The sequence below is a fragment of the Zootoca vivipara genome, chromosome 3, assembly GCF_965207765.1.
Source record: "Zootoca vivipara chromosome 3, rZooViv2.hap1.1, whole genome shotgun sequence".
Taxonomy (NCBI): Eukaryota; Metazoa; Chordata; class Lepidosauria; order Squamata; family Lacertidae; genus Zootoca; species Zootoca vivipara.
Window position 1 is genome coordinate 80,357,769 of NC_142586.1, and position 16,507 is coordinate 80,374,275.

At 41.1% G+C, this 16,507-nt stretch overlaps 1 protein-coding gene across 2 annotated transcripts in view; it reads left to right on the forward strand.

Moving 5' to 3' along the window:
* TTC27 (tetratricopeptide repeat domain 27) overlaps window positions 1–16,507 on the forward strand; it is an 84,470-nt gene that overhangs the window by 2,105 nt on the left and 65,858 nt on the right. The window contains exons 2-7 of one of the 2 annotated variants that reach the window (XM_035108254.3): window positions 214–397; window positions 1,052–1,144; window positions 2,385–2,514; window positions 3,075–3,215; window positions 8,662–8,764; window positions 11,959–12,123. In XM_035108254.3, coding sequence (XP_034964145.2) covers window positions 3,162–3,215; window positions 8,662–8,764; window positions 11,959–12,123 — 322 coding nt within the window. In that variant the 5' untranslated portion in view covers window positions 214–397; window positions 1,052–1,144; window positions 2,385–2,514; window positions 3,075–3,161. The remainder of the gene's footprint in view (window positions 1–213; window positions 398–1,051; window positions 1,145–2,384; window positions 2,515–3,074; window positions 3,216–8,661; window positions 8,765–11,958; window positions 12,124–16,507) is intronic. The other variant, XM_035108253.3, reaches the window with a different exon arrangement.

Genomic DNA, 16,507 nt, shown 5'->3' on the forward strand with positions numbered 1-16,507 from the left:
ATCTTTGTTGTAAGCACACCATAAGAGTCCAGTATGAATGTTGTTTTAATTTAGTAAATGTCAATGGGTATTTTTCTAAAGCAACCCAAAGTCTTTTCCTCTGATATGAGATGTCTTAGAATACAACACTATAATTGTATAGGATTAAGTCTCTTTTAAGTAAGGTACGATTGCCCCGAGTATACATTAAATAAAATGTATGTTTTATTTTAGAGAGTGGGTCCTTGTTGCAGTTGCTGTTGGAAGGGAATTATGAGGCCATTTTACTAAGTAAAGCAGTCCAGGATATTTTCAGAGCACCTGAAGTAGCAGAAGAGGATACCATTGCCAGCTACTTAGAAAAGCAGATTCAAGATTATCTGGACTGTTCTTCTGTAGATACGGATCCTATGGAAAGGTAAAAATAATTATTTGAAGAAGAAATTTATTTTTCATACTTTACGGTATAAAAATTAATAACAGTACCAAAATAAAACAGCTATTCCAAACACATCCTAGTGTACTATCTCAGAAGTTATGGGTTGTAAGTCTTTTGAATATTTAGTGTTCAGATTTTTCAGTTTCTCAGGCATACCAGTGGGGCAGAACTTACCCCAAAGCCTGTAAGAACAAAAAACATTGATTTTCCCCACTAAATTAATGGGGAGGGGTTAACACATCACAAGGCAATGTACAATTATTGTTGAGGCCTGCCTTGAACATGGAATTATGGAGTTAATTATAAAACAAAAGTTTTATTCTTTTCAGAGCTGCCATGATTTAACCTCTCATGTTTCACCTTACCTGTTGACAGAGGGTTAAAAAGAAAAAGCAACATGAATTATGAAAATAATTTGTAGGATCAATGCAAATCTTGCAACATGTTTTCAGTAACCCTAGTAACTGTAGACATCTGTTGTAAGAAAACTGCAAGGATTCACTATGACTGAGACTTACATATGAGGCACTTTGCACCATTTTCCTATGTGTACCTCTTGAGCATTTTGTGTTTGTATCATGGTTTTTTAGCCATATTAGATTGGGACTGAACTGATTTGTTCTGATTTCCTAGTTCTTGGTGGGTGACCACATGGGAGAACACATTGAAATATTCTGAATCAAAACTGAACAGCTCTATTTGTCCTCCGTGACAACAGTCTAACAAGTATGTGGGCACATAGTTGGGCTTATTAAAAAGTTTTATTGCAATCAGTTGTATTCATGAAAAACCAAGCTGCTTCTTAATTCAAATCTTAAGTATGCTTCTTGCGTTGCTGCTGCTGTTTGCATTGCAATTGCTAAGAACTTTAATGTTGAGATTTCAAAGTGGGTTGTTTTTTTAAGGCTTCCCTGGTATTGAAGGGAGACATGAACAAAGGCAGAGAACAGAAGCAGAAAAACAGAAATGAAGAGCTGTGAAGATAAATAAGAGACAGATGGAAGCAATGTATTCTGAGTGGACATTCACTTGCACAACTGGGCTTCTCCTTCCTCTTCTCCCCACTCGCAGCTCCCCAAGCACCCCCAGAATCTGCACAGGAGGATTGGGGACCCCACAGAGCCGATTTTAAAGCTGGGCATGCGGGAGGAGAGAAACTACAAGTTCTATTGCACAAGCAGATTTCCATTGTGTAAGCAGGCTGCCACAGTTGGGTCTCACCCAGGAGGAGTCATGTGCAATAGCCCCATCCGAGGAATAAATAGGCGCCTGGTTATTGGGATCAAACTCATTATTTTTACATCTTGGTCTTGATTGTTATAATTGGCAACTGTTGTAATGCACAGGTTGCTCTTCCCTGGCATATCTAAACTGACAACCTGTGCAGATGGGGCAGGACTGTGCTTCTCATTGATGGCATTCCTATTTTAAGAGGTTAGGTGCATAATAAGATTTGTTTGGTGCATTGGGTGAATGAACATAGCTGGCTCTATGCTGCCCTACATGTTTTAGAATGTGTACAGGCAAGTTCTGCCTTTTATGTGCCATTGCCTTATGCATCTAGCCATGCAACAACCTCTGATAAATCCAGATATAATTTTATTTTCTCAGTTTGAGGGAGATTTCCTGCCCTTCTTCTGGTTTGGGAGAAAGGTAGAGGATTCCTCCATTACTTATGCAAAATTTAGAAACCATTTTTATCTGTCAGCAAAAAAAATTATTGATAAGTCAGTTCAGTACTTGAAGCATGTCAGGAGAATAAAATCTTACAGCCTTCCTTGAACAATTGAGTTAAATGTTCTTCAGATGGATATTTTTTCATGCAGATTTGTAACTGTTCAATTTTTTGGTGCATCTTCCATCTTTTAAACTAAAGGCTTGTATAGAAGGAACAGGACAATTTCTACCTACTATTTATATGTGTGTGACCATATCAATAAAAATGGAATTGTTTATTGTCTTGCAGGCAAAGTGTGGTGTTTCTACTTGGTGTGGCAAGCCTGCAGTTGTTTGTACAGAGCAACTGGACTGGGCCTCCTGTTGAATTGCAACCTCAGGACTTTTTGCAAACTGTATTACTAGAACAATACAATGAGGTACTGTTCTCTCCCCTCTCTCCACCACCACCACCCCACTCCCCAGGACAATAGTATAGTCACTGTCTTTTAGTGGAAAAATATTGATATACATCATGCTGATCTTATCTTGCTAGGTGTAAAAATGAAAATGAGAATTGCTGCAGGTGATCTTTTATTTTCCTCATGCTGAACCTGCTCCTCAGAAATGGTCCAGCGTTGTCACAGAAGTTAAAGCTGATGTATAGAGATTGTGCTCAGTTTAGGTGTATATTAGAGAGAAACCTTAAACCTGCAGTGGAATAATCCATTTTGCTTTGATTTTAATGGGCAATTTGCATATAGCATGCCATGTATAAGTTCAGGAATTATTGACAATGAGAGGTGAGAGGAAGGATTCATGGTTTCAAAGCACCATTTGCAATGTGAACTTTCTTCTGTGTTTGAATTTCTGTATTGTATAAAAATATTTCGAGGTGGATGGGCTAAAGTAAATTGATGTGTGCGGCACGCAGAATTTGCTACCTCTTGAAGATTAATTTGAAGTTGCCTAAAGTGGGTTTCTTGTTTGCTCCTTCCAGCCCAGTACATTGTCTACAGCTGTGCTGAGCCTGCTGGTTCTAGATGGTGAATCGATCTATAGCCTGACTTCCCATGCTGTCTTGCTGATGCTAGCTAGAGCAGTGCTTGTGAATTCAAAGCATAAGCTAGAAGCTATACAGGTAAGGGGAAAACCATGAGGAAATACTTACACTGGTTTCCAGCTATCAGTGGGCTTATATTATTCATATTGTTCCTTGTACCATATGCATTTCTTGAGTAACTGGGGAAAACAGGACTAAGGCTTGGAGGTACAAAGCCACAGTGTAGTGAAAGGGTATGGCATGCAGGGTCAAATTAGTGAGAAGGTACTGAGTTGTAGCCTGGGAGTAAGCTGGGAGAAAGCAGAAAGGCAAGCAAATCCTCAGTTGTAGTAGCTTCTGTGGTAGCTGCAGGAACAAGGCTTCCTTGCTTGTTGTTCCTGAGGCAGCCACTCATATTTATTGTCGGGCTCTCTGACCCCCCTTGGTGTTCTTTCTCAGAGTGACTCAAAACCTCATTAGTTTGCACCTGGCTTCTTCCCCCAAGTTCGGCTACACAGTGGTTGGTGATTATTTACATCAGGCACGTCCAACTCCCAAGAGACTGTGATCTACTCCCAGTATTAAAAAAAAGGCAGTGATCTACCCATTGTCATTGGAGGAGTGTGCGTGGGGCGGGTGGATTGCCCAGAGTTATTGAGCTTTTTTTGGGGTAGGATTGCCCAGGGTTCTTCAGCTTTTATTTGTTAACTTTCGGTAAACTTCATTTAATCCTACTATCGATAAGGGTCCCATGATCTACCAGGATCAGCCGGGGATCTACCAGTAGATCACAATCTACTGGTTGGACATGCCTGATTTACATGATGCTGTTCCTGGTGTCCAGTCACAGGCTCTGAACCCTTCATTCATTCATTTAAAAGTGTTTCTAAACTGCTTAATGTTTTTGTTTTTTTTAAAAAAAATCTATAAATTTTAATACTACTTTTTAAAATATATACCGTGTTTCTCATATTATAAGACATGTCTTATATTTATTTTTTCCTCAAAAAAACACATCATGGCTTATTTTCAAGGGATGTCTTATTTTTATTACAGTACATGGGTAGTGCAGTATGAGTAATTAGTGGAATAGATCTGGGTGCCCAATGGGAAACCAATGCAACCTATTGGAGATTTAGGAATTAGCAAGCTATCTCTTAGTACCCATTGCCAATGTACTCCTACAGTTCCTACACATCATCATCATCATCATCATAATTAAACCTACCTTAATGCAGCTGGGAATTCTTTTAAAACCCCATTTGTTGATCTTTCCTATGGGCAAGTCTGAATTTGTGCGTAGTCTGACCCCAAGCTATTTTGGCACCTGCTGATGCATAAAAACCCCACCAGAGCCTCCTTCTAGGAACGAACAAGCCATACATAAAATTAAATTCTATACGGTAGCCGCTTGCCGCCCTCTCACGACAGGGGTGAGAGGGAAACCTCTCCTGGCCATTTCCTCACCTCCCTCGTTCGTTTGCGCGCCTGCCTGTGCGAGCGGGGCTTCGCGCGCCGCATTCAAAGGCTGTAGCCGGGTCCCGGGGCTTCGCGCGCTGTGTGCAAAGGCTGCAGCCGGGTCCCGGGGCTTCGCGCGCTGCATGCAAAGGCTGCAGCCGGGTCCCGGGGCTTCGCGCGGCGCGCGCAAAGGCTACAGCCAGGGCTTCGCGCGCCAAGGCTGCAGCCGGGTCCCGAGGCTTTGCGCGCCGCGTGCAAAGGCTGCAGCTGGGTCCCGGGGGTTAACGCAGCAGCAGCATCCGGTTCCGAGCAGCCCCCTTCCTTTTCCTCTTCTTTGCCACAGACCTGCGGTATGGCTTATTTTCGAGGTATGCCTTATATTTTGCCACCTCAGAAAAATCCTGCCATGCCTTATTTTGTAGGGATGTTTTATAATGTGAGAAACACGGTACTAAAAATGTATATTTTTGTACAATTTGTAAAAAGAAAATCAGTTAACAAATATGCAACCTAAAACTAATAAAGCAGTATAATGCCCCAGGGAGCTTTGGCATTTTGAGTAGGCCATTCTGCAGTATTTTTACCTTGTGAACAATCAACCTGGAGATGGTTGGATCTGTGCTCCTTAGTGCCTGAAAGAGGCTCTGTCTGATATTCCTGTGCTGGGCTAGTTCTGTGGGCTTTGACAGAGTACTGTGAAGCACTTGTGAGTTGTGGCAAAATACTGTGAAGGATCCCTGATGCACAATATTAAAACCTATTTTTCCTCCTTGACTGGTAACACATTGCTGTTCCACTCATTGTGCATTTATGAACATTCATTTCTTGCCTTGGGCCTCTAAACAGTCACACCAAATAGTATAAAGGAAATAAATGCCACCATGGAATAGGTGAAATGTTTTAAATGCAGTTCTATTGCTGTATTTCTTTCAACCAAGTCATAACAAAACTCTTTCCAGTCTGTGCTCAGAAAAGGGAAATACTTCTGCAAGTACAGTAGCAAACCAATATCACCCTCATGGTAATTGCAGGGCATTATGTCTTCAGTCAAAATCAGCCATTCAGCTGTGAATATTCTTTGCCCTTTTCAGTGTACTGTATTGTTTGTTTCTGTTTATTTTAATGATAAACTTTAGTCTATGCATTTTTTCTGTACTGTATTTTAAATGATACATATTCCTGCTCTAAGACCATTTGGGGAAGTGCAGATTATAAATTATAAGTGACAAATTTCTTCTGATTGGACAGCATGGAGCATATCTTTTCAGTCTGTAAGTCCCAACAGACTGCAATAGAGTCCTGACTGAAAATGATCTGTAGGGGGGGGTTACATGGTAGGAAGTATAAGATGGAGTTCATTATGTCCTCAACTGCAGTTTGGCAGCATATGCACAGTCATTGTTTGTTCTTACAATGGTATATCTGTTGTTGTTTCAATTTCTTATGCACAACTTTTTTAAAAAATCACAGCCACAAGTAGATCCTAATATTGTATTTTATATTAAGTGACAAAGGGCACTTTCTGAAAGCATGATCTCATGAACGCTTTCCACAGAGAAGGAAGTGGAAGCCCTTGGAAATATTTTTGCTACTTATCAGCAGTCAGGACTCTGACGCAGAGGATTGTGAAGACCAGCAGGGCAAACAGCAAAGGTGCTGAACCCAGAACCTAGCCAGACACATACCTACACGCCATGAGATGGCATCAGCTGAGTCATATTCCACTGAGGAACTGATCCTTGTTATACCAGGGGGCTTGCATTTTCTGCCTGAACACTAGCATGGGCATCACAGAAGGCAGGAGCTGAATTAGGCATATTCAAGGAGATGGCTATCAATGGCTGCTAGCCAAAATGGCAAGTAACGCTTGCAAATGCAAGTTGCTGGAGACCGCAGGAATGGAGATTGCTCTAGTACTCAGGTCCTCCTTGCGAATTTCCCACAGGCATCCAATTGGCTACTGTGAGAACAGGATGCTGGCCTAGGTGGGCCGGGAAGGCTCTCCTTACATTCTTAAGTTCAGGATTCCCACCCCCCTTTTCCTAATAGTCACTTCCTTTTACTTGTCTTGCCAACCAAAGCCAGAGTAAATCTACGGCCTTAATACAGGCACGATGCTAAAACATGGTGTAGTGTTATGAGGAAGAGCAGGAATAAGTTTATACACTCCTCCGCACATGAGAAGAGGAAGTTTAAACCTTCCATTTGTGGTTTCCTATTTTTCAAACTGTGGTTTGAATAATTCAGTCCAAGTGAATTGAACCACCAAACCTTGTTGTACATTGTGTGGTTTGAACAAACCAGAATGGCCAAATGGTCAGGGATGATGGGAGTTCTAGTCCAATGACTCCTGGCACCACATTGCTTTCAGGCCTGCTCATAATAAACTGGTTTTATGACCTTGTTGTTCTGGGTGTTGAGAGTTGTTTAAATGTCAGTCAGAGTCTTAAAAAATTTCCATATCGGGCAGCAATACATATTCGTTTATTTTTATTGTGTTCACATAGTGATGCTTGATAAACGAAAAGCTGAAATATTAGTGAACATCCAAAAGAGGCCAAAAGGTACTTTTAAAAAATAAGTTTTTTATCTGGGTTGTTTGTACAATTTTCCTCAAGGCATGCTTTTTGTATTGCAAGCTTTGGGTAACAAAACACTGCTTTTTAAATCCCTGTGGAAAATTGTCTGTAGCATTAACTGCAGGGTGGCAAATAGCATTTACAGTCTAACATAAACTGCCTTGTAGGTTCCTGAACAAAGTGTCAAAATGTAAGAGCTGACCTCTCTAACAGTGTCTCCTGAATACGTACCTTATTTTATTCAGCTTGATAGCATAAGTCATATTTCATTGTGTCCTGTGTGAGACAATACAATATCCATCTTGACAGGTGTTTCTAGAACAGTTTTAATAAACTGCATGTGACTGTTCCTTGAGATATTTTTGCCCTCAAATCATGCAGTCCTTATGATGCCTATTGCAGGCGTGTTATACCATAATTGCCTTGCACTGAGCAGAAGTGGCAAAATCAAGACTAGATGGCTAACTAAAATTTCCTATTAGATGCTCTAAAATGGTATTCTGTTACTTCATAAGCACTTCTGTTGTCTTATTTCAGTGACATTAACAGTTTTCTGAATATTCCAAGGTTTGCACATTTCCAGTCATTCCTCTGGGCCTCCGTTTTCCTATACTAGCTATATTGTTGTTCCTTTCTCTACAGTTTCCATTCTTGAACTAGATTCTCATAGGAAACTGCCTTAGATTGATTCAGATCTAATTGATTTTCTACGTCTGTGCTGACTGGCATTGGCTCCCTGAGGTTTCAGACAGGAGCAGGGACGAACAAAGGCGTCGTGACACCTGAGGTGGTGCGTCGCTACAAACGACACATGTGCCACACATGCGCTGTACATAGCGGTTTGGTGGTGGCGCCATATGGACAGTGCCGGGATCCTCTGCATGCGGCTGTAGCGGCGACAGGGATTGCACCGCCGTCCGTCTGCCGCTCGAGCAGCGCCAGCAGCAAAGCGCTATGTACAGCGCATGTGCAGCGGCATTACATACAGCTCATGTGTGCAACGCCGCATATGCGCTGTACATAGCGGTTTACCGTCGGCGCCAGGATCCTCGGCTTGCAGCTGCAGCCACAAACAGAGGATCCTGCATATGTGGCTACGGCAGCGCAATGGCTGCTCACGCCGCTGCAGCGGGACGAGCCCCTGCGGGGTGCCTTCTTGTCACCACGCCCAGACATGGTACCCGGGGCGAACCGCCCCCCCCCGTTGCAATGCCACTGGACAGCAGTCGTTCATAGCCCTCCTTAGGATCTTTTGTATATCATTTACCACTGAATTGCACCCTTTCCTTTCTCTCCCACTGTACAAATTCCGTTTCTAGGAATATGAATCCTGTGATCTTTGTAGAATATATTTTTCCAGGTCAGATGATATCACTGTTGCGATAAACTGGCTGTTTGATAAGGTACAATTGACATGTGAATGTGCTCATAATAAAATAGAAACGTGGGGATGGGATTTGAAACCAAGTGGATTTAATGTTTTCAATATTCTTCGCTGCCATTTTTAGACATTGCCTTGGTGGACTCTACGGTGTGTGAATATCCATCAGCAGTTGTTAGAAGAAAGATCACCTGAACTTTTTGATATTGCCCAGGCCTCTATACAACAAGGTATACTTAAATTTGACCCTGGATATTAGTGGGAGAATCACACGTTGCATTCTATTTGGATGACCATTCTTTTCTTATATTTGGGATTATTTGTGTGTTTGTTTGATTGCTTAGTCCAGGAAGCCAATCATAAAAAGTTTCACGGGAACTATTTTTTAGGACTTCTCACATAACCTGAGAGAACTGTGAAAACAAATGAATTTCAATGCACCCTGCTATTGATTTGTAAGACATTTGCTCACTGGCTGTATTTTGATGTCACACTATACTTTAGGATTATATTCAACACTGCATGTGGAAAGATCTGCCTGCGGGACCTCCCCTTTTTCCCTCCCCATGCATAATCTCCTCTGGAGGATCTGAATGTCCTTGCTCTAAAGCAGGCATCCCCAAACTGCGGCCCTCCAGATGTTTTGGCCTACAACTCCCATGATCCCTAGCTAACAGGACCAGTGGTTGGGGAAGATGGGAATTGTAGTCCAAAACATCTGGAGGGCTGAAGTTTGGGGATGCCTGCAAACACATGTAAAAATGGCATTAAAAAAAAGTCAGGTTGAACGTTACTAGGATCTATGCACCTTCTGTATTCAATTAAATTTGCATTTGGAATTGCGCGATTTTAACGGATGCAATTAATCCCCAAAACATCAGTATACAGTGGAACCTCGGGTTGCAAACGTGATCCGTGCGGGAGGCACATTCGCAACCCACAGCGCTGCATCCTGTGCATGCACGTGATGCGATTCAGCACTTCTGTGCATGCGCGAGTGGCAAAACCCGGAAGTAACCTGTTCCGGTACTTCTGGGTATGGCGCGTCCCCAACCCGCAGCGATTGCAACCTAAGGTAAGGCTGTATAACTAATTGGAAAGTTGCTTTCAGTGAGCAATATAAAGCAATGTTCTCCTTCATCCTGGAACAGCCTGGCAAGGAAGGTTATTATTAGCATAGTAATTGTAGGAATAGAAAGAAGATTCTTTAAAGAAAAGATTAATTACATGTTCATCCAATGGCATTTAACCTCACTGCAGGCTGCACTGCACAGTGGTTACCATACAGTTTTTATGGATTTTGGTCCATTTCGATTTGGAAGTAAGTCACATTGGGATCCACGTAAGCATATGCAGGATTGAAAAAAAAAGATCTCTAGCAACCTTAACTCTTTAAAAAAAAGGGGGGATGATAATGTTACTGATTAATTAGAATAAAATCCCATTGAACACAAGAACCCTGCTTGATAAGACCAAAGACTCGTATATTTCAGCATACAGTACTATTTCCCACAGTAACCAGCTGGAACAGAGGCATATCTAGGCTCCCTTGCGTCCTTGGCAAGGAGCCGTATTGGTGCCTCAACCCATCCTTTGCACCCTTGGCCTGGAGATGTTGGCCACCCAGAGCAGTAAAGGAGCGGCCCTGGGAGCAGGTGGGCAGGCTCCTAGCTACTCCAAGTCAAGAGTAGAGATGCTGTAATGATTGTAATGCTGTAGATGATTCTGTCATACCAAGCCAGTAAGTGTTGCAGTCTTTGTGACCTCATTGTGTGGTTGGGTATATTTTATCCTTCTGTTCTTCCTGGAGGGGTGTTTTGTAACCCTTGAAAGCTTGAAATACTTTTCAAATACAGGATCAAATCCCCATAAATGTGCTAAGTTGCCTATTCTTCTTAAAAAGGTCATCTTTAAATAGCAGCCAGCTTACAGCAATATTAGCAAATAATTGCAAATATGTGTACAGTCTTGTAATTTGACAGGTACTTATTCAATCAGCTGTAAATGATTTCTAGAAATGTTCATAGCTATGTAAGTTTCGTTATCATTTGTGTAGCAAGCAAGATAAAACTTGACTGGAACAGATTATGGGGGCATGCAGGGAGATGCAATGGGAGGAGAGCATGGGGAAGTCCCATTGTGAGAGTGCAGGTCTGTTCTGCTGGCAGATAGATAAACTTGGGAGTTTTCTCTTTCTGTTTAATGTAACCATCTCAGCTTTGTGGATAACAGCAAAGTATTATGATCTCAGTTGCTGATATCAGTGGGGCAGATAAAGATATGGTCTCATGTTTTTCGGCTTTAACAACAACCTCTGTTTGAAATAGGATGTGGTTAGTGATGACTGTGAAGACAAATTGGAAGATAAAACAAATTAGCTTTATATGACAACATATTCTGGTTTGATACCAAGATTTTTCATGCTTGAAAGCAGTATGTTGAAATAAATTATACTTGGCAGGTACCCTAAGCATCTTTTTTTATAAAAAATTACATCATTTGGCTATTACTAATACCTTGTAACTTTTAAAAAAAATGTACCATGGAGCTCAGCCAGTTTCTTAAATAGGAAATCTTTACTAGAGTTATCATTCAATTCATAAGTGCAGAGCAGCAATTTTTTACACACACACACACACACACACACACACACACACACACACACACCAGTCCATCTTCTTGATGCCAAATCTATAAATATCCAGTTCCCTTTGTGTTTGAAAAGGGTATAAAGGCAAAGCGTTATTGCATACTTACTATTCTGTTACTGTGGTAGGATTATATTACTGCCCTGTCTGGTCTACAACCTTGACCAGCTTCTATGAATGTAAACCTTTATAAAGTGCTTTCATTATGGGAAAATGGGGCTCTTTGAGGTGTATATATGTATGAGATCGATCCATTCTTGTAAATAGTTTGGCAGCTTATTTAATAAACTGCACTAGAAAATAATCTAGTATTTTCAGAAATTGGTATTTGGATGAAATGCTTTGTACCGTTTAAGGACTATAACCTTGCATGTGGCCCCTGACTTCTAATAATCCTAGACTTGTTTTTCAAGGCTGGCACTGTTTTCCCCATGGCAGGCATGATTTCCAGTCATTTTGTTAATGGTTGAGATGGGAATGGCCCATGAACTCAGGTTTACCTTTGCCCTCCCTTTCTTTCTTGCAGATCCCCCACCCCTGCTTTTCCATATTTGATTACAGTGGTGGAGTACTACAACTACTACTGCTACTTATTATATTGCTATCCAAAGTGTGCGAAAACCTAGAGGACAAAGGAGCCTCTTTAAATTTAAAAAACTGATGTTGGTGTTGTCTTGAGTGGCAAGTCCAAGGTTTTTTCCTCTGCTTCTCATTTTTTGTTTCCTTCTCAGTCCCATTTCCTAGTTGCCTCAACACCTTTTTTTTTTTTTTTGCAGTGTCTGAAATTGAAACTTTATTTACTGATGACGAGTGCTGGCATCTTGCTGTTCAGTTCCACCTGGAGTGCGCTTACACGTTTTTACATTACTATGAGTATAAAAAAGCCAAAGAACACTTTATTGCAGCCAAAGACATAACCAAGTTACAGATTAATTTAACAGGTATGTTTCTTTTCCCACTTCTCGAACATTAATATTTAACACTAACTAGGTTTTGTTTTACTTGAAAGTTGGAAAAGGAAGATAAGGGAAAAGGTGTTCAAGAGTGCTTTATTTGGGAATTACCTTTGATGAAATCATAGAACCATAGAATAAAATCATAGAATTGTAGAGTTGCAAGAGACCTTGAAAATCATCTAATTCAACCTCCCTGCAATGCAGGAATCTCAACTAAAATTTTTGGTTTTGTTCTAGAAGTATAATTTCTAACATAAGAAGTACCTGCTGGATCAGGCCAGTGGCCCATCTAATCTAACACAGTAGCCTATTCTCACAATGACTATCCAGATCTCTGTGGGAAACCTACAAGGCAGTATGCAGGGTCAGGGCTCAAGAACACTCCCTCTTCCTGTGATTTCCAGCAACTGGATTTCAGGTGCATACTGCCTCTAACAGCTGAGGTGGCCATTACATTGTGGCTAGTAGCCACTAGTAGCTATAGCCTCCATGAATTTGCCTACCTTCCAAGTTGGTGGTCATCACTGCCTCCCGTGGAAGCAAGTTTCATAGTCTAAATGTGTCCTGTGTGGGGGGAAAGTATGTCCTTTCATCTACCCTGAACCTTCTAACGTTCCTTCAGCTTCATTGATATCCCCAAGTTCTAGTGTTGTGAATGAGAGAAACCTTTTGTCCACTTTATCGTGCCATGTGTGATTTTACAAACTTCCATCATATGACCTCTTCTTCACCTTTTCTCTCAAGTAAAAGTCGTAAATGCTGCAACCTTGCTTCATGGAGGAGTAGCTCCAACCCCTTGATCATTTTGATTGCCCTTTTCTGAACTTTGTGCTTCTTTTAGTTTTCTGCTTAGGCTGCCTGTTCATTAGATTGCATATGTTTCCTTGAATACCAGTTGCTGGCACAGAGGGAAGTGGGAAATGGACAGAAATCCCCTCTTGAGAAGGCTTATATGTGGTCAGTCTTTAGGAACTTGGTGCATGAACTATCTCACTATTCATCGCCTCTAAAAATAAATCCCTTTCTCAGTTGGTAGAGCATGAGGCTCTTAATCTGAAGGTCGTGGGTTTGAGACCCACGTTGGGCAAAAGATTCCTGCAATGCAGGGGGTTGGACTAGATGACCCTTGTAGCCCCTTCCAACTCTGCAATTCTATGATTCTATGAACAAGCCTTTTCACTAATCCATAGCACAAAAATATCAACAAAAGGCATTAGTATGAAAATTTATACAATTCTAGGATTCTTCCATGATAATTGACTATTTGATAGTTCTCTGTCCTTTTCAGCCAGTTGTTTTGGTGCTGGCTCTGCTTTGCCTTCTCTCTCCCCCCACTCCCCACAGCCTTCTCTTGTTTTATCTTTTAACTGGCATGTTCTGTAAAAAGCTGTATGATCTGGAGGAATTGCCAACATTGTGGGATGGGTTTACGACTTGCAGCTGGTAAGCTTTGGGTGAAGAAGAAAACTGGAGTTGGAGCATTTAGAGTAAGCATTAGCACATCAAAATACAGCTGTGGTTTGTATAAACATGACTCAGTTGGGAGTCTGCTTCCTTTGATCGCTGCCTTGCTCTTTCCAATTTTAATGTCGCTGAGCCTAAGTAAGCTGCAAAGTGTGAGGATGTCATGTACAATCCTTGAAGAGAACAGAGATCTTCATTTGGAAGTGACAGGCGCACAGTTTAATAATGGTGAATGGAATTACTTGTTTATCAATTACAAGGTACAACAATACAATAAAAAAAAAACATAATGGGGCTTTTTGCAACAAGAAAGTGTTGGCTTCTCATTCCTTTAGGAATGTAAGCTTGACCAAGAGGCAACACTGAGTTACTGTTTTTACCTGTAAATAATGTACAAAGCTTGTGGCGATCTGTGTGACCTGACACATCTTGTTGAGGAAGCACCTATCACACAGAGCATCAGGAGTAGCAGCATTATATACCATTGGGGAGAAGAGTCATAGCTCAGCAAGGGAGCATGTATTCTTCCATTTAGGTTCAATTTCCAGCTTCTTCTATTAAGAAAAATTCAGAGGTAGGGCTGGGAAAGGACTCTGTGTGCAAGACTTTGAAGAACCATGTCAGTAAGGATAAACTGAACTGGCCTAGATGGACCAATTGCCTGACTTTGCGTAAGAGAGCTGTCACCTCTTTATATTCTCAGAAATGCATCAGAGAGCACCTACCAAGTATGTTATGACAGGAGTTGCTGTGATTCTAGGGGCATAAAATTCTCAAGATTAATTGCAATAAATTCTTAAAATCAGGATTGGGACATAGTTGGTTCATGAGCCATTCTTCTGTCCTGTTTGTTGTGCCTAATCTTTGCTCTTATTTGGGCTAGTTCTGCCTATCTGCACACAACTCATGAATTGATTTGCATCTATGGATAAACTTGTATGTATTCATGATTGTCTTACGGAGCTAGAGTCCAGGTTCTGTTTGACTGCATGCTCAGGTTAGCAGAGGTTTTATGCTGCAAGATAATGCAAGTAAACGCCTATTTTTCAGTTGAATTTAAAATAATCAAGGTTTCAAACTATACTTGGCCTTTATACATGCTTTAATGAGCAGTCCAAGTGGAACTCGAAACAGGGTGAAAAAAATCAACAAATAATCAACTCTGATTGATTTAAACTTGCCGAGTTTTCAACTACAAGGGCATTTGTCTTAATATAATTGTCCTCACGGAAGTTTCCTGTGAATTCGTTCCAGAAAAGAGTGGAAGAAGAATTGTTCAGTTTAATTTTAAAGAGCATGTAGCACCTGCTGTACTTTAAATTATTTAGTGTGTTGATGTCAATTGGCAAGTTACGCACAACTTCCCAAGGGTGCCATAAGCTAAGTTAAAACGGTACAGCTCTTGCACAGTCCGAAGCTGATTTATTCTGTGTCAGCTTAGAGCCTAATAAACATACATTGAAAACCAACAGTTGTTAATATTTTTGTTACTTCTAAAGTTTGGAACTGGTACAGGTTGGTCAAGAGCCATTGAAAGTTGGGGCCAAACTGGATGTGGCACCAAATGCATCTTGGCATTTGAGGTACATATTTATTTATTTTTTGTAATGTAAATTAGTGACTGATGGTGTTAATGGGGAATTTTCTTCCAATGAAAGAGCAGCTTCAGAGGGACCATTGCAGGGCAGGGGAGGGGGGAGTTAAATAACCATTCCACATGTGATCTCAATAATTAAGTCTCCCAGATCATATTTACCTTAACATGCATGTTTTCTAAATGCAAATATGCATTGTATGTCACCTCTAGTTTGGCCTCCCGTTGGATAATCTTGAGTAACATGTCAGTAGTACTGCTCCTTCCATGAAGGCAACATTGGGTGTTCTTGACTAGGAAGAAGCCTGCTCAGTGGAAACTCCTGTTGACACATTTTTGAGGACATTTCAGATTGCTATTGTGATCCAAAAATATATCATGACAGTCCGCCCCTTAAATCAAACACTCTGTTTAAAATCAGGGGTCAGCAAACCTTTTCAGCAGGGGGCTGGTCCACTGTCCCTCAGACCTTGTGGGGGGCGGCGGACGACTGTATTTTGGGGGAGAAATGAACAAATTCCTATACCCCACAAATAATGCATTTTAAATAAAAGCACACATTCTACTCATGTAAAAAACACACTGATTCCCAGGCCATCCGCGGGCTGGATTTAGAAGCTGATTGGGCCAGATCTGGCCCCCGGGCCTTAGTTTGCCTACTCATGGTTTAAATCAGTAGCATAGGAGGAAGCTGAGTAAAGATCCAAAACGTGTGCATTTATTTATGGTCAGAGTGAAGGAATAGGTTATTTGGGTGTCAGTACCCAGATTAGTGAGGTTAAATGGGACTTGCCAATGTCAAAGAGAAGATCTGTTGCTGTGGTCTTAGTGTGAGCTAATGAAGGTCTCTCGTAAGTGCTTTAGTGCTGATGGGGAAAGGCTGTATTTTATCACAGTGGTGTCATGTCAGTAAAAAGCAAAACTAAGTCCACGCAAGTCTGAAATGGATTTCTTTCACCTGAGTTTGGACCCATCAGTAGGGAGAATGGTGGCATCCACATTCGTAACAATAGAAGATGTTAATGCAGTATGTTAAGAGCTGGATTTTGTTTTGACCCAGTTTACATGCTGATTTACTAGAGAGGTAAACAGCTGCTTTTGAGGCTTTGTGGTCTGACTTGCCGTAACTTGAATGAACACAAATTTAGTGTTTTTCAAAAGCATATTTTTCTGCCAATGACAAGGAGAAAAGTATTTTCTGTTTGGGTTTTAAATGAGCATTGTCAGAATGAATATTTTATGAGTTAGCTATAAATCTGTACTCAACAGGGCTCAAGCTGGAGTAGTGATGATCCATAATTTAGTGGTGCC